Below are 26,887 nucleotides of genomic sequence, written 5' to 3'. Positions count from 1 at the left end.
GTGGGGCTGAGAGAGCTCCAAGAAGCTGTGACTAGCCCAAGGTCACCCAGCTGGCGTGTGTGGGAGTGCACAGGCTAATCTGAATTCCCCAGAGAAGCCTCCACAGCTCAGGCGGCAGAGCGGGGAATCAAACCCGGTTCCTCCAGATTAGATACACGAGCTCTTAACCTCCTATGCCACTGCTGCTCCACTTTTTCACAGGAAGCCCTGTGCAGTGTGACTTTTTCATGCCACGTCAGGTTTTTCTGAGCAAGTTTGAAACTCCACAGTTGTGTTTCTCCAAATTCAAGCAAAACCACTCAGTGGCATGGCCTGCTGTGCTTGGAATCTTTGAATATAGATGACCAATTTCACAGCCTGATCCATAACCAATTTTACCGACTGCTGCATTTCGACCAATTTATTCATCTGGGTAGAATAATGAGGATGGGGCTAGTATTGGCAAGGATCTCCTCTCCCTTGCCCACAGCCCAAACCTCCTTCCTCCCACCTCCCTGGGATCAAGATGGTTAGTGAAATCCCATGATAAGTGGGATTTCAAACCTCTTCCCAGCTGCCATTCAAACTGGCAGGAAGACCCAAGAAACGATTAATCTCCTCTAATTACGTGTCAGACACATGGACCAGCCTCCTCTTCTGTCTCAGCTGGAGCTAAAAGGTAGTGGAAAAAAAATAAGCCCATATGCACTCAGTGGTAGAGGAATATTATGAGAGGCTATGTTTGCCAGCAGGGTTGGGAGGACTTACTAGGTAGTGCGGAGCCTCACTGGCAACATGCTGACTTTGTCAATGATGTACTGACATCATTTCCTGTGTGCAACAGAAATAATGTCAGCACATCGCTGGCAATATTCTGGTACTTAGGCAAAACTCTATGGTTTAACCATAAAGTTTTGCCCAGATGCCTGAGGGTCCCCAGCATCCCCCAGAGATGTGTTGATGTCACTTACAGGCATATAGGAAATTACATCTGTGCATTCCCCCCCATTTTAACAGCATTTGATCCCAATGGCCAGCTGAGCAGCAGCAGGGAGTGGGGGCCGTTCACGTGCCATTCAGCTTTGAAACAAGTGATTGGTCTACAGATGTGGGATGGAAAAATGTCTCCATTCCATTTTTTCCCAACATTGTTATTGATGGACTGTTAGAACTTCCACCTTCCTCCAGCATTCTTCAAAGTTGTTTTCTGCAGGCAAAGCAGACCAAACAGAAGACCTCCTAGGCCCGTGGTGGCGAACCTTTGGCACTCCAGATGTTATGGACTACAATCCCCATCAGCCCCTTCCAGCATGGCCAACATCTGGAGTGCCAAAGGTTCGCCACCACTGTCCTAGGCTTTTCATAACTGCAGAGGAAGGGATTTTGGTAGGTCCAGTTTTGATCAGTCTTGCAGTAAGAGAATCTGACAAAGGCTGGAAAAGGGAGCACTGCATTAACCTGGCCAGTCTCCATGGGGAGCCCCACCCACAGTACCTTTGTGATGCAACTCAGGTGCACAAATAGGGCTCTTCAGAGGAAACCGGCTGTGGGAAGCAATTCCCCCAGGTAATGTTGAGATTCCTCCAAAGCTCCTGCCGGGATGATGTAAGCGTCATGCAGAGAAGACAACCTAACTCAATGATGGCGAACCTTTCTGAGACCGAGTGCCCAAACTGCAACCGAAAACCCACTTATTTATCGCAAAGTGCCAACACGGCCATTTAACCTGAATACTGAGGTTTTAGTTTAGGGGAAATGGTTGGCTCTGAGGCGTGCGTTACTTGGGAGTAAGCTTGGTGGTAGTTGGTGGCTCTGCTTTGAAGCAACCGTGCAACTCTTCCAACGGGTGAATCACGACCCTAGGAGGGTTTACTCAGAAGCAAGCCGCTCCACATGACAAACTCTGTGCGCACGTGCCCACAGAGAGGGCTCTGAGTGCCACCTCTGGCACCTGTGCCATAGGTTCGCCACCACTGACCTAACTGATGGAGTGGTTTTCCCCTGAAGCCAGAGAAGTAGGATTGTGGTGGCTGCTATTTTTTCAAAAAACACAGTCTCTTAGAGCCTTGTGGATTTTCCGGGCTGTATGGCTGTGTTCCAGTAGCATTTTCTCCTAATGTTTCGCCTGCATCTGTGGCAGGCATCTTCGATCCTCTGAAGATGCCAGCCACAGATGCAGGCGAAACGTCAGGAGAAAATGCTATTGGAATACGGCCATACAACCCGGAAAACCCACAACGCTCCAGTGATTCTGGCCACGAAAGCCCTTGACAATACACAGTCTCTTAGCGCGTGCAGGGTGACTCCATGGCCTAAAAGCAGAAGTTGTGCACACAAAACCTCAAATATGCTCCACAGTTCTTTGCCGTATGAGTCTCTTTTTTCCCCTAACAGCAACCAAAAGAGTCTTATGATACCATTCCCACCTCCTCCATTTTATCTTCACAATGACCCTGTGAGGTTTGTCAGATGGAGAGAGAATGATTGACCCATGGTCACACAACAAACGTCACTGTAGAGCAGGAGTTTGAGGTAGGAGCACTGCTCTCCTAAAATGACTATTGGAAGGCCTGCCTGCTCCCTTGGGGACGCCCCTGTTCTCCAACCCCACCTTCAGGGGCCTTTCTTCAGTCTGTGAGCATCTTCAGAGATCAGGGCAGCAAAGACGAGACATGGGAAGGATTCCCTGTGCTCAAAAAGTCCAGCACCCTGGGGGCGTCAGTGCTCATTTTTAATTCTGGACTCTTTCAGGTTACAGAACAATAGCTCTTGCAGTCCAGGATACATTAAAAATCCCCGCCCTCCCACCACAGTGTGGTAGCCAAAGCATCCCCTTTCATTGGACAATCTCACCCTGACAGGCACCAGTTAACAAACGGCAACACCAATTCAAGGCCATTCCCCGTTCCCTGCCCGGCACGGCATAACAAAAAAGTGCCCCGTGGCCTTGGGCAAAATCTTTAATGCTCCTGCAATAGAACGTCATTGTAAATCTTTGATGCACTCTGAGTAAATGAAAATTATAATTTAATGATAGGGTTTTAAATAAAAAATCAGGTGCCTCCACCTACTTTTGTTTAGTGTTGGGGAAAATGACCCTCCGGAGATGGATGTCAACAGCTCATCCATCTCCTCTCAGCTAGCCAGAGCATCCAAGGCCTTTGAAGAGAACGTGTTGTGTGTGTGTGTGTGTGTGTGTGTGTTGGGGGTGGGGGGGGGGAAGAGATGAGAATCAGATGCTTCGCGTCTGTGCTTCTTTTCCACTTCACAAACCAAATGCATTCTCCCCCAAATAGGATTCAAGTCTCAAGGATAGTCTGGGACATAAAATAAAATCCCTCATTCTGCTATTGAGGTGGCAGTGGTGAAAAGTGCCACCAAGTTGAAGTTGATCTATGGCAGGAGTCTGCAACCTGTGGCTCTCCAAATGTTCATGGACTACAATTCCCATCATTTGGAGAGCCGCAGGTTGCAGACCCTTGATCTAGGGTGACCTCTCCCCGCCCCACCCCCCCACGGGGTTTTCAAGACGAGAGACAAACAGAAGTGGTTTGCCACTACCTGCCTCAGCATAGCAACTCTGTGGACTCCACTGGCTAACCCTGATTAGCTTCTGGGATCTGGCAAGAACGTACTGATCTTGGCCATCCAAGTAAAAGCATTCTAGGCCAGTGGTGGTGAACCTATGGCATGGGTGCCAGAGGTGGCACTCAGAGCCCTCTCTGTGGGCACGCGAAAACAGAGTTTGTCATGTGGGGGGGAATCCCCCCCCCCCATCTAGGCTGGCTTGGGCCGCTGGGGTCAATTATTAGCATTAAACCTAAGACCTAGTTTTGGGGAAGCAGTGTAGGTAACCCTGTTAAGTGCTGTTAAACCCCACTGATTTTCATTCAAAGAACTAAAGTGTGATCCTTTACCTGGGAGTAAGCTCAGTTGCTGGCAATGGGGCTTGCTTCTGAGTAAACCCCCCCAGGGTCGTGATTCACCCACTGGAAGAGATGCACGGTTGCTTCAAAGCAAAGCCAACAACTACCACCAAGCTTACTCCCAAGTAACGCACACCTGAGAGCCAACCGTTTTTTCTAAACTAAAACCTCAATATTCAGGCTAAACTTCTGTGTTGGCACTTTGCGATAAATAAGTGGGTTTTTGGTTGCAGTTTGGGCACTCGGTCTTGAAAAGGTTCGCCATCACTGTTCTAGGCTAACCTTCTGCAAAAGAAAAAAGAAGAAAGCAGGTACATCCAGAAGATTGTGATCTGGGAGGCCCCTGGTTCAAATCTTGCCTTTGTCACAAAGATGGCCTTAGGCAAACAGCTTTCTCCACTTCCACCCCCCTTGGCAACATGGCCGACCTTCCAAGTCCAAGGTAAAGATTACAAGATAACAGACAATATCCAGGTATCTCTGCAGAGAAGTTTTTCCATGCTCCTGCAACCCCTTTCTAATCCACAAAAAGATCGTTCTTGGGGTCTCTCGGATCTGTGCAAAGGAATAGCTGAGCTTGTAGAAGAGGTAGAAGTAGCCATTTCTTGTCCTTTCCAGCCTCCCAATCCACATGGCTCTTCTGCAACTTTTCTGAGTCCTTCTAGGAGTCAGAAAGGGCTGCAGCGATGGAGGGAAATTTGGGAAAACTGTGCATTCTCTGCATGGAGAGTAGGACACTGCCCAGTGTATATAGAGCACATGTGCACATTATTAATTATAATTATTGTTGTTGATGTGGAGGGAGACCAGAATGTACTAGGGAGAGCTGGCAACCTTCTCTCGGGCCGTGCTCAGAACTCCCCCTCCCCAAATTCTCCCTCCTTGAAAATCTCACAAGCTCTTAGAGTTCCACAGAACAATTTTGCACCCCTGCTAGGGAGATCACGACTTCAAGGCAACTACAAGGTTTCAGGTGTGCACTTACACATTATTTATGCTGAGGGTGTGCTGTCTTCCTGTGTAAAAACTCAGGCAATTTTCACAACTCCATTTGACTCCGACTTTCATTAAAACTTGGTTCAGAACTTGGGTTCCAATTCCCGCCAGGTGTGATGGATTTGCCACCTAGCAGCAATTCCACCTCCCACAGCTCTTCCTGTCTGCTGAAGTCAGAGAATCCTCACCTGTCATCTTACACTTCTCACATGGGCGGTGGGGGGGAGGGGCTTAGCATTAACCTGGGGAATGCAGCAAAGATGCAGGAAAAGACAAATTTCCTTCCAACAGGGAATTTGGGTGTTAATATGACTACTGAGCTGATGATTTATCTCAAGGCATGAATAGTTAAATGAAACTCTAGGGCCCCTTCCGCATGGGCCAATAAACACGAGTTAACCACGGTACAAAACCTGTGTGTGTGTGGGGGGGGGGGAAACTTTGCATAGATCCTGCTTCGTGTTGATGTGTTGGGGCTTTGTAGGGATGGGTGGAGGAGGGGGAAAGTGAAGATGGGGTATGAGTCTGAAATTGTGTGCATCGAGGAATGCTGCCGTAAATTTCGTTGTGCGTGCACAATGACAGTAAAATGCTTATGCTTATGCTTTTGATGCGAGTCTGCCCCATGTTTTCCCCCAACCCGGGTTTTTCAAGAATCAGCTATTCTTTAGTTTTAATGTGGATTGCAGCCACTTTGCAAGCCAACAGCTGCCCCCCTTGCCCCCCCCCCCACGGAAAGTACTCCAGGTTTTTAAAGGTCCTCCTCATGCAGCTACGCAGCATGGGAGGTGAGTTTTTTTTAAAGATGCACCTCCACGCAAAGGCGCAACGGAGGCATGTGAATAGCACAGCAGGAGAGCGGGTTACTTTATCCCACCTGCAACCTGCAATGGTTCTGTGCGGAAGGTGCCTGAGCAGAGATGGAATCCAGCAGGTTCTCACAGGTTGCCGAGAGGAGGTTACTAATTATTTGTGTGTGCCGAGAGGGGGTTACTAATGGGTGATTTTGCCACGTGATTTTTGCCTTAGTTACGCCCCTCCTCTCAGCAGTAGCGTGCAGAACTTGAAGCAGTCTAGCAGGAGGTGCACCGGCGTGCGTGGCAGCCTGCGCCTCCGTTCATTCGTTTCCCGCCCAAGGACCGGCGCAGCAGCTGCGTCCTTGCCACAGCCCCGCCCAGGAATGCCCCACCCCCGGAATGCCCGGCCACACCCCCGTCGTGCCCCGCCCAGCCCCATTGGCGCTACGCCACAGTTTGAATCCCACCACCATGGGAACCTGTTACTAAAATTTTTGGATCCCACCACTGCCTGAGGGGTACAGCAGAAAAAGAAGGGGGCTTAAGTTAGGCCTGGTAATGGTTCCTGAAGATTTGGGACATGACCTGCGAAGGGATATTATCATCAGCAGAGTCAGATTAATCCTGCTGGACACCCAGTGGTCTCCCCGCCCCTTAGCCTCCATTTCCTACCCCCCATATTGGGACCCCTCAATGCAGCTCTTTCTTTCCCTTTTGTGGCATCTTTAATCTCAGCGTTCTTTGGAGAACTGTTAAAATAAAATAAAAAACGGCAGCTCTGCTTACTGAATGTTCCAGAAAACAGCTCCACCAAGTACCTCAATAGATTACAGTGTGGTTCAGCAAGCCCACTGCATTTTGAATCATTCCAGATGTGCACAACCAGGTGCACGCGCCTCCAGATGTTAATTTTGGGGAGGAAGAAGGCAACCGGTCTTACAGACGCTGTGACACATGTTTTGGCTGCATTCAGTTGTTCTGTTCCATCCATTTATTTTCGGGAAGTATGCTGGCAGGCAAAGTTTGTAATCTCAATACAGTTAAGAGTGTTCACAAGATCAGCCTATAGCCGTGGTGGCGAACCAATGGCACTCCAGATGTTCATGGACTACAATTCCCATCAGCCCCTGCCACTGGGTGCCATAGGTTTGCCACCACTGGCCTACAGAAAAAATCCTGCAGAGCTAAAAATAAGACTTCTGGGTCTTGATTAGCAAACGCTTTTCGATCTATGAAGTCTCACCCATGAGGCCTTCCAGAAGCGTCCTTCTATTTTACCCTGCAACGCGCAGGTAAACACTCCAAAGAGCCCGAGACACCGTCTGAACCTGGCAGTGATGTTATTAGCCAAAGTGTGGTCATCAGTCATAGCCAATCCCAAGTGGCCGATTTGATAATTATCAAATGAAGTCCGGCCCTGGTGCAGTAGCAGCTAAGCCAATCTATTGAATCTAAAAGGGGGGGGGGGGAGGGAAGGAGATGGCTTTCCCCCTCCTCTTTCTTTTTGCTGCTCAAAAAGGCTTCCACACAAGACTGAATTTAAATTGCTTGTCATTCAGCACAAAAGCTGCACCGCTCATTTGTAATTCACCAGCCACCTGAGCAAGCCAACTTCCCCTCCTTCGCTGCTCCCGGGCATTGAAGCACAAAGATCTTTTCTTATTTCCCTCATCATTGTTAACACTGCGTGAACGGCCTGTCTTTTTTTAGTGTCTAGTACACAGACCTGCATTTTCACACTGTTTTTCTTTTCATGGTTCCTGCTGAAGCAGAAACTTTGCAAAGAGTTTCTTTCTCAATGTCCAAAACCCAAAATCGCCCCGGGGGTGTTTCATAAAACCACAATCCCGGTTCTACTGAGCTTGGAACCTTAGCTAAAAATGACTGGAGCTGTTTAGTCCAGTGCGCGCGCACAGCGATCTTTCTTAGCATTACTATTTCATAGTTAACTACAGTCCAAATATTGTACCTACGAGATGCAATCTCTGGCTAGCATATTTGAAGTCTGCCATGAAGGTAGCTAAACTTTGCAGGAGCAAGGCCAGCCGTCCACTGCTCTTGGACACCACTAGTGGACCTGGTCAGAAGGTATGGCGACATGCTAATTCAGCAATAGTTGGAGGACGCAAAGGGGTCGACGGGACTACAAGGGGTCAATGGGACTAATAAACCCTGTTCAAAGGAGAGCCATAATGCTCGCCAGGTTTAATGTTATGCCTTCTGCCTTGTTACATGGCAGATTTAATAAGCAAGAAAAGGCTAAAATATTGTACCCATGTAACAATGGCTCAGTTCAATCTCTGGCCCACCAATTACTACACTGTCTCAGATTCAAGGAAATCAGATCCAAGTATATAAATCTTATTCCTTTACATTTACCCCATCTCCCCGATTTAATTAGATTACACTACTTGTTGGACAACCCTGATCCTTCTCTCTGTATGATAGTGGCAGACTTTCTCCTGGAAATTACTAAATGCCAGTAGATTTCCTTTGACCTAACATTTATGTCCTGTATTGTATATGCTTTTTAATCCGTTTTTTTATTATTGTTGTACTGTTGTCTATGCCAATAAAGGCTTGCTTGAAGAAGAAAAAATCCTCAGGGCCCAGCCTAGCTCTACAGATCTCGCCTCTAGAGAACCTAAGGAGATTAAGTGGATCAGACCAAGGAACTGTCGACTTCAACACTGAGCTCCCCACGGCAGCTGACCACGAGCCCAGGAGGCTGATAAGCAGGGACCCAGAGAATTTGTTGTTGAATTCCCCCACTCTAGTTACTGGCATTCAGAGGCATTCTGGAAGCTGCGTGGCGTAGTGGTTAAGTGCTTGCACTGCCAGTCACACGGTCAGGAGTTCGAGCCCCCTGTGGGTCAGATATCCTGGCAGCTGGTTCATGGTCAACTCAGCCAGCCATCCATTTATTGGTCAGTAAATGAGTACCTAGCTCATAGCTAGGGGGTAAAGAATAGCCGGGGAAAGCAATGGCAAACTACCCCGCAAAATGGCTTGCCTGTGAAATCACTGCTTGCAGTGGTACCCCAGGGTCAAACACGACTGAAGGGGAAACTTTACCTTTAGAGGCATTCTGGTGGATGTATTTAGGACTATCTTCTCCCATACTTTCCTCCCACTACTTTCCAGAGACTGTTCCATTGACTAAAGAAGCTCATTTGGGGGATACGTGAGAGAGGGACCTTTTCAGTTGTAGCCCCACAACTGTGGAACAACCTCCCAAGTAGGTGGCCCCCCCCCAATCTTTAGGAGGCAGCTGAAGTGTTTCGTGAGAAAGCCAATGGAGAGGCTGGATGGTCATCTGTCAAGGGTGCTTTGAGTGTGCATTTCTGTATAGCAGGGGAGTTGGACTTGATGGCCCTTGGGGTCTTTTCAAGGAGCAGCAGTGGCGTAGGAGGTTAAGAGCTCGTGTATCTAATCTGGAGGAATCAGGTTTGATTCCCAGCTCTGCCGCCTGAGCTGTGGAGGCTTATCTGGGGAATTCAGATTAGCCTGTGCACTCCCACACACGCCAGCTGGGTGATCTTGGGCTAGTCACAGCTTCTCAGAGCTCTCTCAGCCCCACCTACCTCACAGGGTGTTTGTTGTGAGCAGGGAAGGGCAAGGAGATTGTCAGCCCCTTTGAGTCTCCTGCAGGAGAGAAAGGGGGGATATAAATCCAAACTCCTCGTCCTCCTCCTCCTCGTCCTCCTCTTCCTCTTCCTCTTCTTCTTCTTCCTCCTAACTCTATGATTCGAGATGTGAACTGTGATTTTAGGTTTGGGTTTTTATGGTCTGTATGTAGTTCATCAATTTTATCTACGCTGTGAGCTGCCTTGAGCTCCGTAAGGAAGAAATGCAGCTAATAAATGTTTCAAATAAATAAATAAAGTACTATCTACTGATGGACCTGATGGCCCACAATGCAGGAAGAGAGGTTTCTCTGGGAAGACCCAAGTGAGTTCAGGTGGTTCTAACAGGGTCATGCGGCTGCCTGCCTGAATGTTTCCCCTAGGCTGCGAGTTTCCACTTCAGTGGTTGGAATTAAATGTTACATTTTCTGCCATGTGAACAGGTGGATTACAGACTGGTATCGTACCTGAGTTCCTACCTGACTCTTGTGGGGAAAAAAACAAGAAAGAAAAAGACGACTCTAAATGTCACCGTGCAGCCGCAATTTGGCATTCAGTGATTAATGAACCAAGAGCTTGATTTCATGTCTGAACTTTTTCTCCAGCCAACTGGGCCCCCTTCCAGCTATGCTGCCATTTCAAAGTCTTCACTTCTCCATATGGGTCAGCAGCATCTCAGAACTAGACACCTGGGAAGCCGGGCAAGGAGTTTACTAGACAACTGACCTCAAGTTGGGCTATGAAGCCGTTCATGAAGAGCCAGTGTGCAAGTCTTGGTTGCCAAAGAGAGCGCACTTGAGGTTGTAGCCAGAGGTGGGATCCAGCAGGTTCTCACAGGTTCCCGAGAGTAGGTTACTAATTATTTGTGTGTGCCGAGAGGGGGTTACTCATGGGTGATTTTGCTACATGATTTTTGCCTTAGTTACGCCCCTCCTCTCAGCAGTAGCGTGCAGAACTTGAAGCAGTCTAGCAGGAGGTGCACCGGCGTGCGTGGCAGCCTGCACCTGCGTGCATTCGTTTCCCGCCCAAGGACCGGCGCAGCGACTGCGTCCTTGCCACAGCCCCACCCAGGAATGCCCCGCCCCCGGAATGCCTGACCATGCCCCCGTCGTGCCCCGCCCACCCCCATTGGCGCTACGTCACAGTTTAAATCCCACCACCATCGGAACCTGTTACTAAAATTTTTGGATCCCACCACTGGTTGTAGCACTGTAGAACTTCATTGGGGAAAACGAAATCCTGTCCTCTTAGGAATGAAATTGACTACCAAGCCGTTTTCTCCAATGTAGTCAATTTCACTGTTAGCCCAGGCTAACCAAATCTTAGAACCTAAGCAGAGTAAGCCCTGGTTACAGAGGTGGGATTCAGGGGGTTCCCGAAAGTTCTGTAGAACCTGTTGTTAAAATTTTCTTTTTCACTTTTTTAAATACTTACAATATTTTTTATTAAGTATTAATATTTTAATACTTAAAAAAGTGATATTAAAAATATTTCAAAATACTTTTTAACAGTCATTATTTGAATCCCACCACCATCGGAACCTGTTGTTAAAATATTTGAATCCCACCACTGCCTGGTTAGTATCATATAGACCTTTGATGGCATAAACCCTGGTTAGTATTTGGAGGGGAGACAAGAAAGTCGGGGTTGCTATGCAGTGGCCAGCAAGGGTAAGACACATCCGAATGTCTCTTGCCGTGAAAACGGTACAAAACACTGTAAACTGGATGCGACTCAACTGCACTTTCTACTACTAGTCTACTACTATCCTACTACTATTCTACTACTATTCACTTATTTTGAATGTGGTGAACTGGCGACCATTTAGGAGTGAGAGCAAGAGAGCGCTTCCCCTCCCCCTGTGAAAGTGATACTCCTACTCTACTCTACCCATTTTATTTTGTGGTTATCCAATCACTATCGGACAGGGCTAACACCAAGTCCTACTACACTGCTGATCAGAGGTCTCCTTCTACTGACTGCACTGACGTTCGCTGCTTAACCCATTTAGCAAGTCAAAAACTTTGTTAACAGATACGTAAAACTTAGTATGTGTTACCTGCTTGCTACATGATTTATCCTGCTCCCTCTACACCAGGGGTCCCCAAACTTTTTAAACAGGGGGCCAGTTCACTGTCCCTCAGACTGTTGGAGGGCCGGACTAAAAAAACCTATGAACAAATTCCTATGCACAAATGATTGTAAAATGTTTGATTTCACCTTTCAGCCTTTCTGTCATGGTCTATTTTTAGAACAGTGACCAAAGTATGTAAATTCCCCAGGAATTGGGCTCCAAATATTGTTGGGGAGGCTGTGGAATACCTATGGCAAAAAAAAAAAAGCAGAACTTTCCCAATGAAGCATTCCATCTAACCCAGGATCAGGTATCTTCCAGGGATATGCTTTCCTCCCTAGCAGCCAGCGGGTGATTACATGCCTGGCTGATGCCAATCAAGTGGGAAGTGGAACAGAAAGCCTGAAAGCAACACATGCCGTTAGCTGAGAGAGAAGGGCGGAGCTAGGTGTTGCCACATGTAAGGATTTCAACTCTGGGTCAGAAAATGCATGGAGATTTGGGGGATTGCCATCATGTAACTGCAATCCAACAATTTGGGGCCGGTTCCTCCTCTCCCTCGAGCCCCCACTGCACATGAATGGAGCCATCGCCGCCATGCCTGGTGGGCCGGATAAATGCCTTCAGGGGGCCACATTTGGCCCCCGGGCCGTAGTTTGGGGACCCCTGCTCTACACCAGTGATGATGAACCTTTTCGAGACCGAGTGCCCAAATTGCAACCCAAAACCCACTTATTAATCGCAAAGTGCCAACACAGCAATTTAACCTGAATACTGAGGTTTTAGTTTAGAAAAAACAGTTGGCTCCAAGGGGTGCGGTTACTCGGGAGTAAGCTTGGTGGTAGTCGGTGGCTTTGCTTTGAAGCAACCGTGCATCTCTTCCAATGGGTGAATCACCAATGGGTTTACTCAGAAGCAAGCCCCATTGCCAGCAACCGAGCTTACTCCCAGGTAAAGGATTGTGCTTTTGTTCTTTGCATGAAAATCAGTGGGATTTAACAGCTCTTAACAGGGTTACCTACACTGCTTCCCCAAAACTAGGTCTCAGGTTTAATGCTAATAATTGAGCCCAGTGGCCCAGGCCAGCCTAGATGTGGGGGGGGGGGGTGCACTCTGTTTGCGCGTGCCCACAGAGAGGGCTCTGAGTGCCACCTCTGGCACCCGTGCCATAGATTCGCCATCACTGCTCTACACCATTTTATACTGACGTAATTCCATCTCTGCCCTGACCTGACGGCCCACTCTAGCTGAATCTCATCAGACCTCAGAAACTCAGCAGGGTCAGGATTGCTACACAGAGGCAGGCAATAGCAAACCACCTCTGTTCAATGACAAACTACCTGTGCTCATCTCTTGCCTTGAAAATCCTACAGCATCACCATTAGCCCCCCGCAGCTGGATTGCACTGTCCACCACCAATGCCATTTTCTGCCCTGAGCAACATCTTGTGTTTAATACTTTATCAGGGGTGTACCATCCACGGGGACATGTGGTGTCACGTGTCCCTGGGCATCACTATCTAATCACGTGGGGGGGGGGGGGCACCAGGCCTTGCTCGCCGGCTTCGGGTGGTAGACCTGGGCGCCGTCACCAACCTGGCGCTCCTCTGTGAGATGGGCAGACGGCTCGATCTCACTCCCACTCCTTGTATCTAGGGCAGGGGTCTGCAACCGGCGGCTCTCCAGATGTTCATGGACTACAAATCCCATCAGCCCCTGCCAGCATGGTCAATTGGCCATGCTGGCAGGGTGTCGTTATGATCCATAATTATGAAAAACCCGCCGATTCTGGCTGATCAAGAAAATGGAGCGGAGGAAGAGCTGGAAAACTCAGATTATGCCATGGGCTCCATTTTTCCTAGATACGCCTCTGTACTTCATGCTTCTTCAGATTTCTGTAAACCTAGGGCAGGGGTCTGCAACCTGCGGCTCTCCAGATGTTCATGGACTACAAATCCCATCAGCCCCTGCCAGCATGGTCAATTGGCCATGCTGGCAGGGGCTGATTGGATTTGAAGTCCATGAACATCTGGAGAGCCGCAGGTTGCAGACCCCTGATCTAGGGAAAATGGAGCCGGGGGGCGGGGGCTGAAAAACTCAGATTATGCCCTGGGCTCCATTTCCCCTAGATACGCCTCTGTACTTCATGCTTCTTCAGATTTCTGTAAACCTAGTCCTATCATATTGCTTGTTGGATTCTCACCTTATCGAGTGCATTGACATATTCTACGCTCTCTGCCTTGAGCCTCAGTAAGAAAGGCAGGCTATAAATACCATAAATAAATGCAAATGAATAAAAAGGGGAGATTCTCTGCAGAAATTGTCATTGAGCACGCAACATCAGAGCGACGCTTTTCTGCTTCTGGAAAAAAGATCAACACCCCCCCACCCCCCCACCCCGACTAAAAGCAAGCCTTTATTCTGAGCCATAAGCCAAGGGCCTGAATATCCCCTTCCCACAATGTAGTCCATTTGAGATAATGAACTGAACACATTCCGCTCTCCCTCAACCCCCCACGAAATCATGCTCAGAAACCTGGCAAGTCCTCAGCCTCTCACTTTTATACACTGATGTATCATTAACTTTTTTTGTGTCTCTCTACCATGTGCACCAACTCAAGGTGAGAAAACACAACTGCGCACAGCAATGACTCTAGATTGATGAATTACATTTCTGCGCCGGGTCCTTTTCATGGCTGGTGACTTTCCAGCAAAGCAATTATCACCGTAGAATGCATAATGGCCTAATTAATTACTACTGTCAGGCTGGCCTCTGTGCTATGATTATACCTTATCAAGCCAACTTTAAAAAAAAACATTTGGAAGCAAAAATATTATTGTAATTGACGGGTAGAAAGGGTTGCGCTCTCTTTCGCTGTATCTCTGTGTTGATACGCTGCCCCCCAGATCAGGGCTTGGTTAAACACAAACAGATAAAAGGCATAATCATCTCCTGGTCTAATTGCAACACAAGGAGATCCGGGTGGCAGCAATCTTGTGCCCGGCTTTCGAAACACCAGCCGGACAACAATTATACTGTAATTCAAACTGCTACTCAAAAAAGACAAGAGAGTCAAGACAGAAACCCGAACTTGAATAAGCATCCGGCTACCTACAGATCCCACAAAAAATTATGGGGAAGGAGGGGGAAAGCCGTGTGCCAGTTCTTAGTTATTTTAAGTTCAATGTTCAACTTATATTTAAACTTGTATTTATTACACTTATTATACTTAGCTTTTACTGTTCCTATCGCTGCTTTTAAAGGTTTTTAGCTATCTTGTGATTGTATTATGTTTACATGTTGTGCACTGCCCGGAGCCCCTCGGGGATAGGGCGGTATAAAAGTCTAAAGCATAAATAAAAATAAATAAATAAATCTGCTGCTGTTATTGCCACGATAACGCTACTGTCGGGCCTCATCTATAAGTGACCGTTCCTACTATAATAGCAAAGTTCAAAGTCAAATGCCTACTGCTAAGGGAGCAAAGTGGACCACAGGATTCTGCCTTGGGGGCAGTAACATATGTAACTGTCTTCTACTAAACCAGACCCTTGGTCCATCAAGGGGAGCAGCAGTGGCGTGGTAGTTAAAAGCAGGTGCACTCTAATCTGGAGAAACCGGGTTTGATTCCCTGCTCTGCTGCTTGAGCTGTGAAGACTTATCTGGGGAATTCAGATTAGCCTGTGCACTCCCACACATGCTGGCTGAGTGACCTTGGGCTAGTCACCGGAGCTCTCTCAGCCCCACCCACCTCACAAGGTGTTTGTTGTTGGGCAGGCGGGGAAGGGAAAGGAGTTTGTAAGCCCCTTTGAGTCTCCTTACAGGAAAGAAAGGGCGGGGGTTATAAATACTCCTCCTCCTTCCCCCTGTCGCTGCCCTTCTCCTCCTCCTTCCTCTTCCTCTTCTCCTCCTCCTCCTCCTCCACCTCCTCCTTCTTCCTCTTCCTCTTCTCCTCCTCCTCCTTCCTCTTCCTCTTCTCCTCCTCCTTCTTCTCCCTCTCCTCCTCCCTCCTCCTCCTTCTTCCTTCCTCCTCCTTCTTCTGGGGTCTCAGGCAGTGCACTTTCAGTTCAGTTCAGTAACCTTTATTAGGCATTTTCACATCACCTCCTGCCGGAGAAACTGGGAGTGAACCTAGGTCAGGGATCTGCAACCTGCAGCTTTCCAGATGTCCATGAACATCTGGAGAGCCGCAGGTTGCAGACCCCTGACCTCGGTTCTTCTGCGTGCCAAGCAGACACACTACCATGGAGCCATAATCCTTCCCCAAAGTAAGAGCCTTCTCTGGAAACAGCAAGCCCACTGAAGACTTGTATGAAGGAAGCCCTCCAAAGGAAACAGCCACCTCTATCCCTTGCTCCTCAGCCCGAAGCTATTCTCTCATCCTACAACTCTAGTAAACCACCTGCCACACAGGAGGGTGCTTGTCAGTTCTCTTGAGCACCTGGAAGGGGCCTATGATTCTATGAAAAAGGACTGTGAAATACTATGATTTTTACCTGGCACCTGAAAGCTCTCAGTCTTGGTCAGCTGAATTAACAGTATTCCTTATGTGAGGCATCACCACCCGGAAAGCCCTGCCCCCGTACCCACCTCACTCACCTGCAAAAGTAGTGATACCCACAGAGCAGGTGAGAGAGATCAGAACATTTTCTAAAAGGCTGAGGATTTCACGGAAGCTTCATGGCCATTAAAAAAAAACCCTGATGGACTGTTTTCATTACTCTGTAAGCTACCTTCGGCCCATGATAAAGAGGAAGGTGGGGGGAAAAACCAGAAAAGCTAACAAGACGGAGGATAACATTCCTGCCTTCCTGGGTCAGGCGGAGGACTCCTCGGGCCACCAGGTTAAGACCAAGACTTGAATTTTTACATTCCAAGACAGATGCAACATTTTCAGAAGGCTAAAACTAAAATGAAACAAAAATCCCAGGAAAAATCCACAAGCCAACCCCAATTCATATCAAAAAGATCAATAATCTGAAACTAAAGCACAAGAATGCTAACGAAGGAGCAGATTGTATATTCAAGATCCTTTCCTCCCCTAAAAATGAAATCAATATTATCCTTTAGATGTAGTTATTCCTAATAAGAGAGATACCAAAGATCTGCAGTAAAGGACGGCTTAATGGAAGAGAACAGGAGAAGGGGGGCTTTAAATAATTTACTTCGCCAAGACTCTGCTGCTGAATTCAGGGTGGCCAATGCTGGCAGAGCTGAGTTCTGTCGTAAGACTTCTTGGCAAGCGCGAGGAAGTTCTGCCTGGAGATCTTGGGTACCAACAGCCAGAGAATGAGAATCTCATGGGCCTTTCGCCTTGCGCGGCACAGCCAGGACTCCACAACCACACAGTTTCCCAGCCACATTCAAACAGCAAGGCCGACCAGCGAGAATGTTCCAGCTACAAAGGCAGAGCCAAGAACGGGGATATGATTGAAGTCTATAAAATTATGCACGGGGTAGAAAATGTGGACAGAGAGAAATTTTTCTCTCTTTCTCACAATACTAGAACCAGGGGGCATTCATTGAAAATGCTGGGGGGAAGAATTAGGACTAATAAAAGGAAACACTTCTTCACGCAACGTGTGATTGGTGTTTGGAATATGCTGCCACAGGAGGTGGTGATGGCCACTCACCTGGATAGCTTTAAAAGGGGCTTGGACGGATTTATGGAGGAGAAGTCGATTTATGGCTACCAATCTTGATCCTCTTTGATCTGAGATTGCAAATGCCTTAACAGTCCAGGTGCTCGGGAGCAACAGCCACAGAAGGCCATTGCTTTCACATCCTGCATGTGAGCTCCCAAAGGCACCTGGTGGGCCACTGCGAGTAGCAGAGAGCTGGACTAGATGGACTCTGGTCTGATCCAGCTGGCTTGTTCTTATGTTCTTATGTTCTAACCCACATCAAGGCACAACCCAAGCATTATTTCTGCGGCCTAAGAATACCCCATCCCCATCCCCGAACCACAGAGGCATAAGGCAGGGGGTGGAGAGAACAGCGCCCGGAACAACACCTGCTCTGGGCACCCCCACGCCCCACTTACCTTAGCTGGCGGGAGCCGCCGCTTCTTGGCCCGGCTCTGCCAGGCGACTCCTTTGGCCAGCGGAGGCTCCACTGGCTGAAGAAGCAGCCTGGCGGGGGGAGGGGTCAAGGGGAGGGGCGTGGGGGGCAATTCTCCACCCCCACGTGACCAGCTGGCATGCAGCCGGGGACACGTGACCCAACACATTCCCGTGAGCACGCCACCCCTGCAGAGCCACAAGAGTCACAAATCCAGAAAGAAAAAGATCAACCATTTCAGAAATGCCATAAATTAACTATAACAAGGATAACAGTTATTTTGAATGTTTTAAATAAATAAATGACAGGCTTTTAGGCCAGGATCACGCCTCCGAGGATCCCCAGGAAAAGTGTGTTCTCCCCCCCCCCCCAATTTTTTTTGTCTCATTCAAGGATGAGGGGAACAAAAATTCTCCACAGCTCAAGAATTAAAAGCATCTGGAGTCAAGTTCTTCTACTGGGCAAAGAGCTGGGACGAGCACCTCTTGGGTATTGTGTGAGGGGCGAGTCAGAGTATCAAACAGGCTATGGCCCCTTCCGCACAAGCAAAATAATGTGTTTTCAAACCACTTTCACAACTGTTTGCAAGTGGATTTTGCTATTCCGCACAGCTTCCAAGAGCACTAAAAGCAGTTTGAAAGTGCATTATTCTGCATGTGCGGAATGAGCCAATGACTGACAGAATTCAGACTGAAATTCCCACTCAAGAGTCCCCACCAGAAAACAGCCACACCTTGGCAGCTAATCCACCTTATAAGGTGGTTACGGGGATGAAACTGGGAAGGAGAGCAAATGATGTATGTTTCCCTGAACTCCTTGAAAGAAGCAGAGGACAAAAAGGTACTAAATTGGTCCTGCTTCTTTATAAAGAGGCTGCCTGTTGTCTCTCTGTATGATCTGGATCCACCTGCCTCCTTCTAGTGAAGCCCGGAGCAGTCATTTGTGCAGAAATGTGCAGGGAGTTTGTGCTACTCTAGGGCAGGTGACAATCCACCAGGTGCTTACTAACAACCTGGCTCAATGTTACATTCCCTGGCTCAAAAGCAACATGACTTAGACAGGCATTAGGCGGCAGTCTGAGCGCGAGGAGAGTCTGAGGGGCCTCCTTTTCACATCCTGCTGAGTGAAGAGGTGGGTCCCTTGGCCCCTGAATTTTGCTCTCTTTCTCTTTATCTCACTCTACTAATTTCCTCCGGCAAACTGAGCAGCAGGGGAAATTAGCCAGGAGAGAAAACAGGCAAGAAAAGGAGACTGTGGAGAGTCTGCCTGTTTCTCAGACTGGCACTTAAGACTCTCAGGAGTCTAAGCTCCCTTCATGAGGTGCACCTGGACCCAAAATCTAGCTATTAGAATCATAGAATCATAGAGTTGGAAGAGACCCCAAGGGCCATCAAGTCCAACCCCCTGCAATGCAGGAACATACAATCAAAGCACTCCTGACAGATGGCCATCTGGCCTCTCTTAAAAAACCTCCAAAGAAGGAGACTCCACCACACTCTGAGGTAGTGCATTCCACTGTCGAACAGCCCTGACGGTCAAGAAGTTTTTTCTGATATTTAGGTGGAATCTCTTTTCCTTCACCTCGAACCCATGACTCCTGGTCCTAGTCTCTGGAGCAGCAGAAAACAAGCTTGCTCCCCCTTCGACATGACATCCCTTCAAATATCTAAGCATGGCTCTCATGTCACCTCTTAACCTTCTCTTCACCAAAGTAAACATCCCCAGCTCCCTAAGTCTCTCCTCACGGGGGATGGATTCCAGTCCTTTGACCATTTTGGGTGTCCCTCCTCTGGACCCGTTCCAGCTTTCCATTCAATATCACGGCAGTCTTCACTCATAACCCATATGTTTGTAGCAATGTTTTATTCTCATCAAATGGCTCCAAAGCTCGTCTCCCATCACCCACCGAGAGCACTGCGAAGGCATTCTGACAGTTACAGCAAACCCCACCCGTCCTCAACACAAAGTCAAAGCGTACAAAAAATGTCCCCTTCGCTATAGATATACCTAAATTTTTAATTTTCATTCACCCGACAGAAGGAAAAGAAGGAAGAAGAAGGAAACAGGAGGGGAAAAAAAAATAAAGTTTCAAATAATGACTGTAATAAATGAAGGCAATTAATTGTAGTTTGTTCCTTAACTGTCTAGTCAGCTTAATTTTACCTTTTCATCTAATAATGAGAAAATAATTTTTGTGCTCTGAGGGTTAATGATATGTAACTGCAAGAGCTGCTAATTGCATGTTGCAAACTATTCATCAGAAATCCCCATCTGTGCTACTTGATTATGTTTGCTAAATTATTGCTTTGAATTATCTTTCATAAAGCAACTTTTGTAATTAGCGGGGTTCCTGGCTCTGCTCTTTTCTCCGCGAGCAAGGAGACTCAAAAACTTTGGCCATTTCAAGCTGTCACTGTTCCGTACCCATCACAGGCAGCCTTTTGTCTCCTCTGCGGCAGAAAATTAAAGCCGGGTTTTATTTATTTAATCAGGTTACAAAAAGAAAAGGGGACGCTTCTCTCGCTCTTAGCGGATTTCCCCACGAGAGATGCACTATATTCCTTTCCCTACCACCCGGACTTTGAATTATCACATCAGATAAGACAGGGCTCCCTTCTACCCAGTGGTTCTTGAACAGGCTCTTCCTCTCCCCCCCCCCCCAAACAAAAGGCTTCCCCAACACCAGCCATTCCTGCCAGTCAAAGAATCTCCATGCACAGACCGCCAGGTAAGCGGGAGCCAGCGTGGTGTAGTGGTGAAGAGCAGGTGCACTCTAATCTGGAGAACTGGGTCTGAGAACTTGAGCTCTGGAGGCTTATCTGGGGAACCAGATTAGCTTGTGCACTCCAACACATGCCAGCTGGGTGACCTTGGGCTAGTCACAGTTCTTCGGAGCTCTCTCAGCCCCACTAACTCACAGGGTGTTTGTTGCGAGGGGGGAAGGGAAAGGAGTTTGTAAGCCCCTTTGAGTCTCCTTACAGGAGAGAAAGGGGGGATATAAATCCAACTCTACTTCTTCTTGTCCTCCTCCTCCTCTTCCTCCTCCTCCTCATTTAAAGCTGACACTCCAAACCCGGATCCTCTGTTGGTCCTATCAAGACTCAATGCTCCCAATTCCACAGTTGTTGTGAAAGAGTAATAATAATCTAGAGCAGTGGTGGCAAACCTATGGCACGGGTGCCAGAGGTGGCCCTCAGAGCCCTCTCTGTGGGCATGCGCAAACAGAGTTGCCCCCCCCCCCCCACATCTAGGCTGGCCTGGACCGCTGGGCTCGATTATTAGCATTAAACCTAAGACCTAGTTTTGGGGAAGCAGTGTAGGTAAGTAACCCTGTTAAACGCTGCTAAACCCCACTGGTTTTCATGCAAAGAACTAAAGAGCGATCCTTTACCTGGGAGTAAGCTCAGTTGCTGGCAATGGGGCTTGCTTCTGAGTAAACCCTCCTAGGGTCGTGATTCCCCCATTGGAAGAGTTGCATGGTTGCTTCAAAGCAAAGCCACCAACTCCCACCAAGCTGACTCCCGAGTAACGCACGCCTCGGAGCCAACCGTTTTTTCTAAACTAAAACCTCAGCATTCAGGTTAAATTGCCGTGTTGGCACTTTGCGAGAAATAAGTGGTTTTGGGTTGCAATTTGGGCACTCGGTCTCGAAAAGGTTCGCCACCACGGATCTAGAGTGTGGGGCCATGGCTCTCTCTCCTGCCTAACAGAGTCATTTCACGTCACCAACTGTGGGCCATTCCCTTTGGTAGCACATCCCTCCCACTGGCGTAATGTCCATTGGGCAAGGTGGGCAGCTGCCCAGGGCATCACCTTGTGGGGGGCATCAAAATGCTGGGTTCGTTTTTGGGTATTTTTAGTGGTTTTCCATTTTTGGCCTGCAGGGGGCGCAGTTTTTAGGTTAGCGGCACCAAAATTTCAGCGTATCATCAGGAGACTGTCCCTATGCTACTTCCCAAGTTTGGTGAGGTTTGGTTCAGGGAGTCCAAAGTTATGGACTCCCAAAAGGGGTGCCCCTATCCCCCATTGTTTCCAATGGGAGCTAATAGGAGATGGGGGCTACAGATTTGAGGGTCCATAACTTTGGACCCCCTGAACCAAACTGCACCAAACTTTGGGGGTACCATAAGGACAGTTTCCAGATGATACCCTGAAATTTTACAGTGCAATCAATCCATCAAAATGCGCCCTGCAGGAACATCCAAAGAAAATTGCCCAAGAATCTTTGTTTTGCATTGAGTTTTCTGTATTGCTGTCCATGGGGGTTGCAGGCTGGGGGGAGGGACATTTATGAAGGCACAGTCTCAGAACTTTCAGGGTCTCATCAGGAGACTGCCCTGATGATACCCTCCAGGTTTGGTGCAGTTTGGTTCAGGGGGGCCAAAGTTATGGACCCTCAAAACTGTAGCCCCCATCTCCTATTAGCTCCCATTGGAAACTATGGGGGATGGGGCACCCCCTTTGGGAGTCCATAAATTTGGACTCCTTGAACCAAACCTCACCAAACTTGGGGGGTAGCATAAGGACAGTCTCCTGATGATATGCTGAAATTTTGGTGCTGATATGTCTAAAAACTTCACCCCCTGTAGGCACCAATGTCCTGGTGCAAAAAAAAATTTGATCGTGGTGGAGGGCCACCCATGGTGGGGGGGTGGGGCATCCAACTCAGGTTTTGCCCAGGGCTACAGTTTGCCCAGGGCTGCCTTGTTACGCCCCTGATCCCTCCTCTCTCCCACAGGATCTAGCGATCCTTCTGTCTATTGCAGAAGGAGGCAGTATTTAAAAACTCTGGAAATACATTCCTATTGTTATGATTCTCTTTTATGTGTTTATGCTGAGCGTTTCGGAATGAATCAATACTGGATTGGCCTATAAATAAATAAGCATATCAGTAAAAACTGAGTAATAAAATGAAGTGATGAAAAATATGGAAATCAGCTCGCATTTGTGTAAATCCAGTTATTGTTTACTTTAATATTTTCCTGATGCCGCTATGTCGTTCCAAAGAGACAGATTTAAAAGTAACGCAAAGCTTGCAAGATGACAGACTCTAATGTGTTGTTGCTGAGCATCGGCACCTCTCTGGGGGCTCCATTCTAAGAATGTTAGAAGTGGTGCAGAGGGCAAAACTCCCCCCCCTCCCCCCCAAAGAAGAATGATTGTTTTAGGAACATTCCTAAGTGAGATATTTCTCCCACGTTTGCTCCTGCTCCCCACCCCAGAAGGATTTAAGTCTCTTAGCGCCACAGCTCTGTCTAAAGCCAGAATAGACCTTATATCCCCACCCAAAGCACATTAAGAGCAGCAGTGGCGTGGTGGTTATTAGCAGGGGTACTCTGATCTGGAGGAACAGAGTTTGATTCCCCACTCTGCCGCCTGAGCTGTGGAGGCTTCTCTGGGGAATTCAGATTAGCCTGTGCACTCCAACACACGCCACCTGGGTGACCATGGGCTAGTCACTGTTCTTCGGAGCTCTCTCAGCCCCACCTACCTCACAGGGTGTTTGTTGTGAGGGGGGAAGGGCAAGGAGATTGTCAGCCCCTTTGAGTATCCTTGCAGGAGAGAAAGGGGGGAGAATAAATCCTCCTCCTCCTCCTCCTCCTCCTCTTCTTCTTCTTCTTCTTCTTCTTCTTCTACTACTACTACTACTACTACTACTACTACTACTACTACTACACAAAACCAGCTTTGATAGAACCAATAAGCTCTCACCTGGTCCTATGAAATTGCCCACAGCAGCAGCAGCAACTCTTTATTTTGAGCCCCTCCTTACTCCGATGCAAACTGAGCTGCTCTCCAACTGTCCTTTGTTTTTGGAACCCTTTGCTTCCCGGTTGAACTACCCCTGTTTCTCCGAAAATAGGACAGTGTCTTACATTAATTTTTGCTCCCAAAGATGTGCTACGTCTTATTTTCAGGGGATGTCTTATTCTTCCATGAAGAAGAATTCACATTTATTGTTGAACAAAAAAAAATGAACATTTATTATATACTCCACAGTAGTTGTCATTACAAACCAGTCTGTGGGGGTGGGGCCAGGCGAGGCAGGAAGGGGGAGGGGTTTGGGGCGCACATGCTTCCCAACAAAAACTTTGCTACCGGTACGTCTTACTTTCGGGAGATGCCTTATATTAAGCACTTCTGCAAAACCTCTGGTATGTTTTCTTTTCAGGGGATGTCTTATTTTCGGAGAAACAAGGTACTATGCTCTTCAACATCTTTCACCTTCTCTCCCTAACCCTTCTCAATCCCCAGGATCAACCAAAAGCTCCTTCTAAAGTGTAACAGTAACACCTTCTTTTTTTTTTTTTGCTTGGAACCATTTGTACCTTCCTTTTAAAAAGACATCTTTGCACCAACCAAAAGTGACGTTCTGTGGATTTTGGCATCTTAAAATGGTCCACAGACCATTCCACCAGCTTGTCCACTTCACAACTCAAGCTTGCCCAGAAAAATCTATCCAATTTTTGAGTTGTGAAGTGGGGAAGTTGCTTCTACAGTCTGCGGACCATTTGAAGATGCCAAAAAATCCACAGAAAGCCACCTTTGGTTGGTGCAAAGATATCTTTTTAAAAGGATGGTGCAAATGGTTCTGCTGAGTATTAAATGCAAGCCATTTTGGATTGCCGACAGCAGATGAAGATAACTAGAAATGGCTGGCCTGTCTGGAGACCTAGCCCACCCAGTCCCCCAAGGGTTGGTTTATACAACCAGCAGATTCACATACTAGGTATTTCCCCCCCAGATCAAACTACTGAATGTTTAAAACAGAAGCAAGCTTCAGTAATTCATCTCAATCATAGAAAAATAGTATGTCAGGGAAAAGTCTAGGCTGAATCTTCCACCCCAGTCTGCTAGTTTTCTACATGGCAGGGTGCCCCCCCCCCAATCCAGGTGGAGTCCAGTAATATGCACACCACCACATCTGGAGTGAAACATTCCATGCTCACAGACAATTGGGACTCTGAATGCTGTCAAAGTCCCTGTCCAGCTATCAGCCTATTGGGGACTCATGCTTGCTTTGAAATTAATAACCTGAAATGGATTGAGCAGTATCTTCTCCTGCCGCTAACGGAATCTGGGCCTTGTAATCAAATAAAGGCCTTAAGATGATTAGACAGATTATTCTCTGCAGACCGACATTTCAGGGTTCTCTGATCGAGAGTCATGAGAAGACCAGGCCTGTCACTAGCTGTAAGCTCTGATAGCTCAATGCAACCTCCATGTACAAACGCAATAAACAAAGGAAGAAGAAGAGTTTGGATTTATATCTCCCCTTTCTCTCCTGTAAGGAGACTCAAAGGGGTTTACAACTTCCTTTCCCTTCCCCCCCCCCCCCCCCCCCACAACAAACACCCTATGACAGTGGTGGCAAACCTTTGGCACTCAAGATGTTATGGACTACAATTCCCATCAGCCCCTGCCAGCATGGGAATTGTAGTCCATAACATCTGGAGTGCCAAAGATTCGCCACCACTGCCCTATGAGGTGGGTTGGGCTGAGAGAGCTCCAAAGAACTGTGACTAGTCCGAGGTCACCCAGCTGGCATGTGTTGGAGTGCACAAGCTAATCTGGTTCCCCAGATAAACTTCCACAGCTCAAGTGGCAGAGCAGGGAATCAAACCCAGTTCTCCAGAGCAGAGTGAACCTGCTCTTAACCACTACACCATGCTGGCTCTCCTCGAGGTGCTAGAGCACAGGTGTCAAACTCGCGGCCCTCCAGATGTTATGGACTACAGTTCCCATCATCCCCTGCCAGCATGATGCTGGCAGAGGATGATGGGAACTGTAGTCCATAACATTTGGAGGGCTGCGAGTGTAACACCTATGTGCTAGAGGGACACCTTAAGGAAAGGCCATTTTCTCCACTACACTCACCTTGTGGACTTCTGAGGCAGACCAAGTTGGTTGCTGTTAGAAAGAGGATGCTGAACTAGAAGGGCCTTTGATCTGGTTCAGCAGAGAGCTTCTGGAACATTTACAGAGTGATGCTTGTGGCACAGACCAACTCAAAAGTCAGATATGATGCTAAAATCTGGAACAAACTCTGTCCTTTGGCCCTGTGCATTTTGCCAATCTTTGGCTCCCCACATCTCACGAGGCTTTCCCAGAGCCGTTTATAGTTGCCACTACAATGGCCAAAGAGTAGCCCGGGCACAAGTGGTTTCTTACCTCTGCCTGGAAGCTTTTTAAAACAGGTGCCACCATCTCTCGGACTTCCTGAAAGAGAAAAATGGGGGGAACTGTTGAGGGCACTTTTATACAGAAATAGGGATGCGTTAGAACAGAATTATTTAGGAAAATGCCTCACTGGAGGGACCAGGTCTGAGGACTTCGCTGCATGTAAAATGCTATCAAGCTGCAGTCGACTTATGGCAACCCCAGCAGGGGAAGGAGGCAAGTGAGAAGCAGGAGTGGTTTGCCGTAGCCTCCCTCTGCAGAGTCTTCCAAGGAGCAACACAACTTAACTTCCAAGATCTGATTTGAAAATGGGCTATACCAGAGGTGGGATCCAGCAGGTTCTCACAGGTTCCCGAGAGCAGGTTACTAATTATTTGTGTGTGCCAAGAGGGGGTGACTAATTGGCGATTTTGCCACGTGATTTTTGCCTTAGTTACGCCCCTCCTCTCGGCAGTAGTGCGCAGAACTTGAAGCAGTCTCGCAGGAGGTGCGCCGGTATGCGTGGCAGCCTGCGCCTGCGTGCATTCGTTTCCCGCCCAAGGACCGGTGCAGCGGCTGCATCCTTGCCACAGCCCCGCCCAGGAATGCCCCGCCCCCGGAATGCCCGGCCAAGCCCCCGTCGTGCCCCGTCCAGCCCCATTGGTTGCTACGCCACAGTTTGAATCCCACCACCATGGGAACCAGTTCCTAAAATTTTTGTATCCCACCACTGCGCTATAGTCTTTTCCATGAAAAGATGACTGTAAATTTGTATATTAATCTGCCATTTCTTGGACCTTCTCTGTAGTAGAATGCTTCGCAGGAGCCCTAATGCCTACCTAGGTTTAGACACCCCTGGTTTAGAGCAAGGATTGCAGGACCACTGATGAAGGATCCACCTACCAATCTGAGATGCTGTTGAGAGGACTATTTTTTTAACTAGCCTGCTGGATCAGACCAGAGTCCATCTAGTCCAGCACTCTGCTACTCGCAGTGGCCCACCAGGTGCCTTCGGGAGCTCACATGCAGGATGTGAAAGCAATGGCCTTCTGCTGCTGCTGCTGCTCCGGAGCACCTGGTCTGCTAAGGCATTTGCAATCTCAGATCAAAGAGGAACCAGATTGGGAGCCAGAGATCGACTTCTCCTCCATAAATCTGTCCAAGCCCCTTTTAAAGCTATCCAGGTTAGTGGCCATCACCACCTCCTGTGGCAGCAGATTCCAAACACCAATCACACGTTGCGTGAAGAAGTGTTTCTTTTTATTAGTC

At 48.0% G+C, this 26,887-nt stretch overlaps 1 protein-coding gene across 7 annotated transcripts in view; it reads right to left on the bottom strand.

Moving 5' to 3' along the window:
* Window positions 1-26,887, bottom strand: part of CUX2 (cut like homeobox 2) — a 208,576-nt gene that overhangs the window by 53,997 nt on the left and 127,692 nt on the right. For all 7 annotated transcript variants that reach the window (XM_048514218.1, XM_048514219.1, XM_048514220.1 and 4 more), the window contains one exon: window positions 25,631-25,678. In XM_048514218.1, coding sequence (XP_048370175.1) covers window positions 25,631-25,678 — 48 coding nt within the window. The remainder of the gene's footprint in view (window positions 1-25,630; window positions 25,679-26,887) is intronic.

This window comes from Sphaerodactylus townsendi, linkage group LG13, assembly GCF_021028975.2.
Source record: "Sphaerodactylus townsendi isolate TG3544 linkage group LG13, MPM_Stown_v2.3, whole genome shotgun sequence".
In the NCBI taxonomy this organism is placed as follows: domain Eukaryota; kingdom Metazoa; phylum Chordata; class Lepidosauria; order Squamata; family Sphaerodactylidae; genus Sphaerodactylus; species Sphaerodactylus townsendi.
The sequence above is the reverse complement of the archived record's forward strand: the minus strand, read 5'-3'. Positions and strand labels throughout refer to the sequence as shown.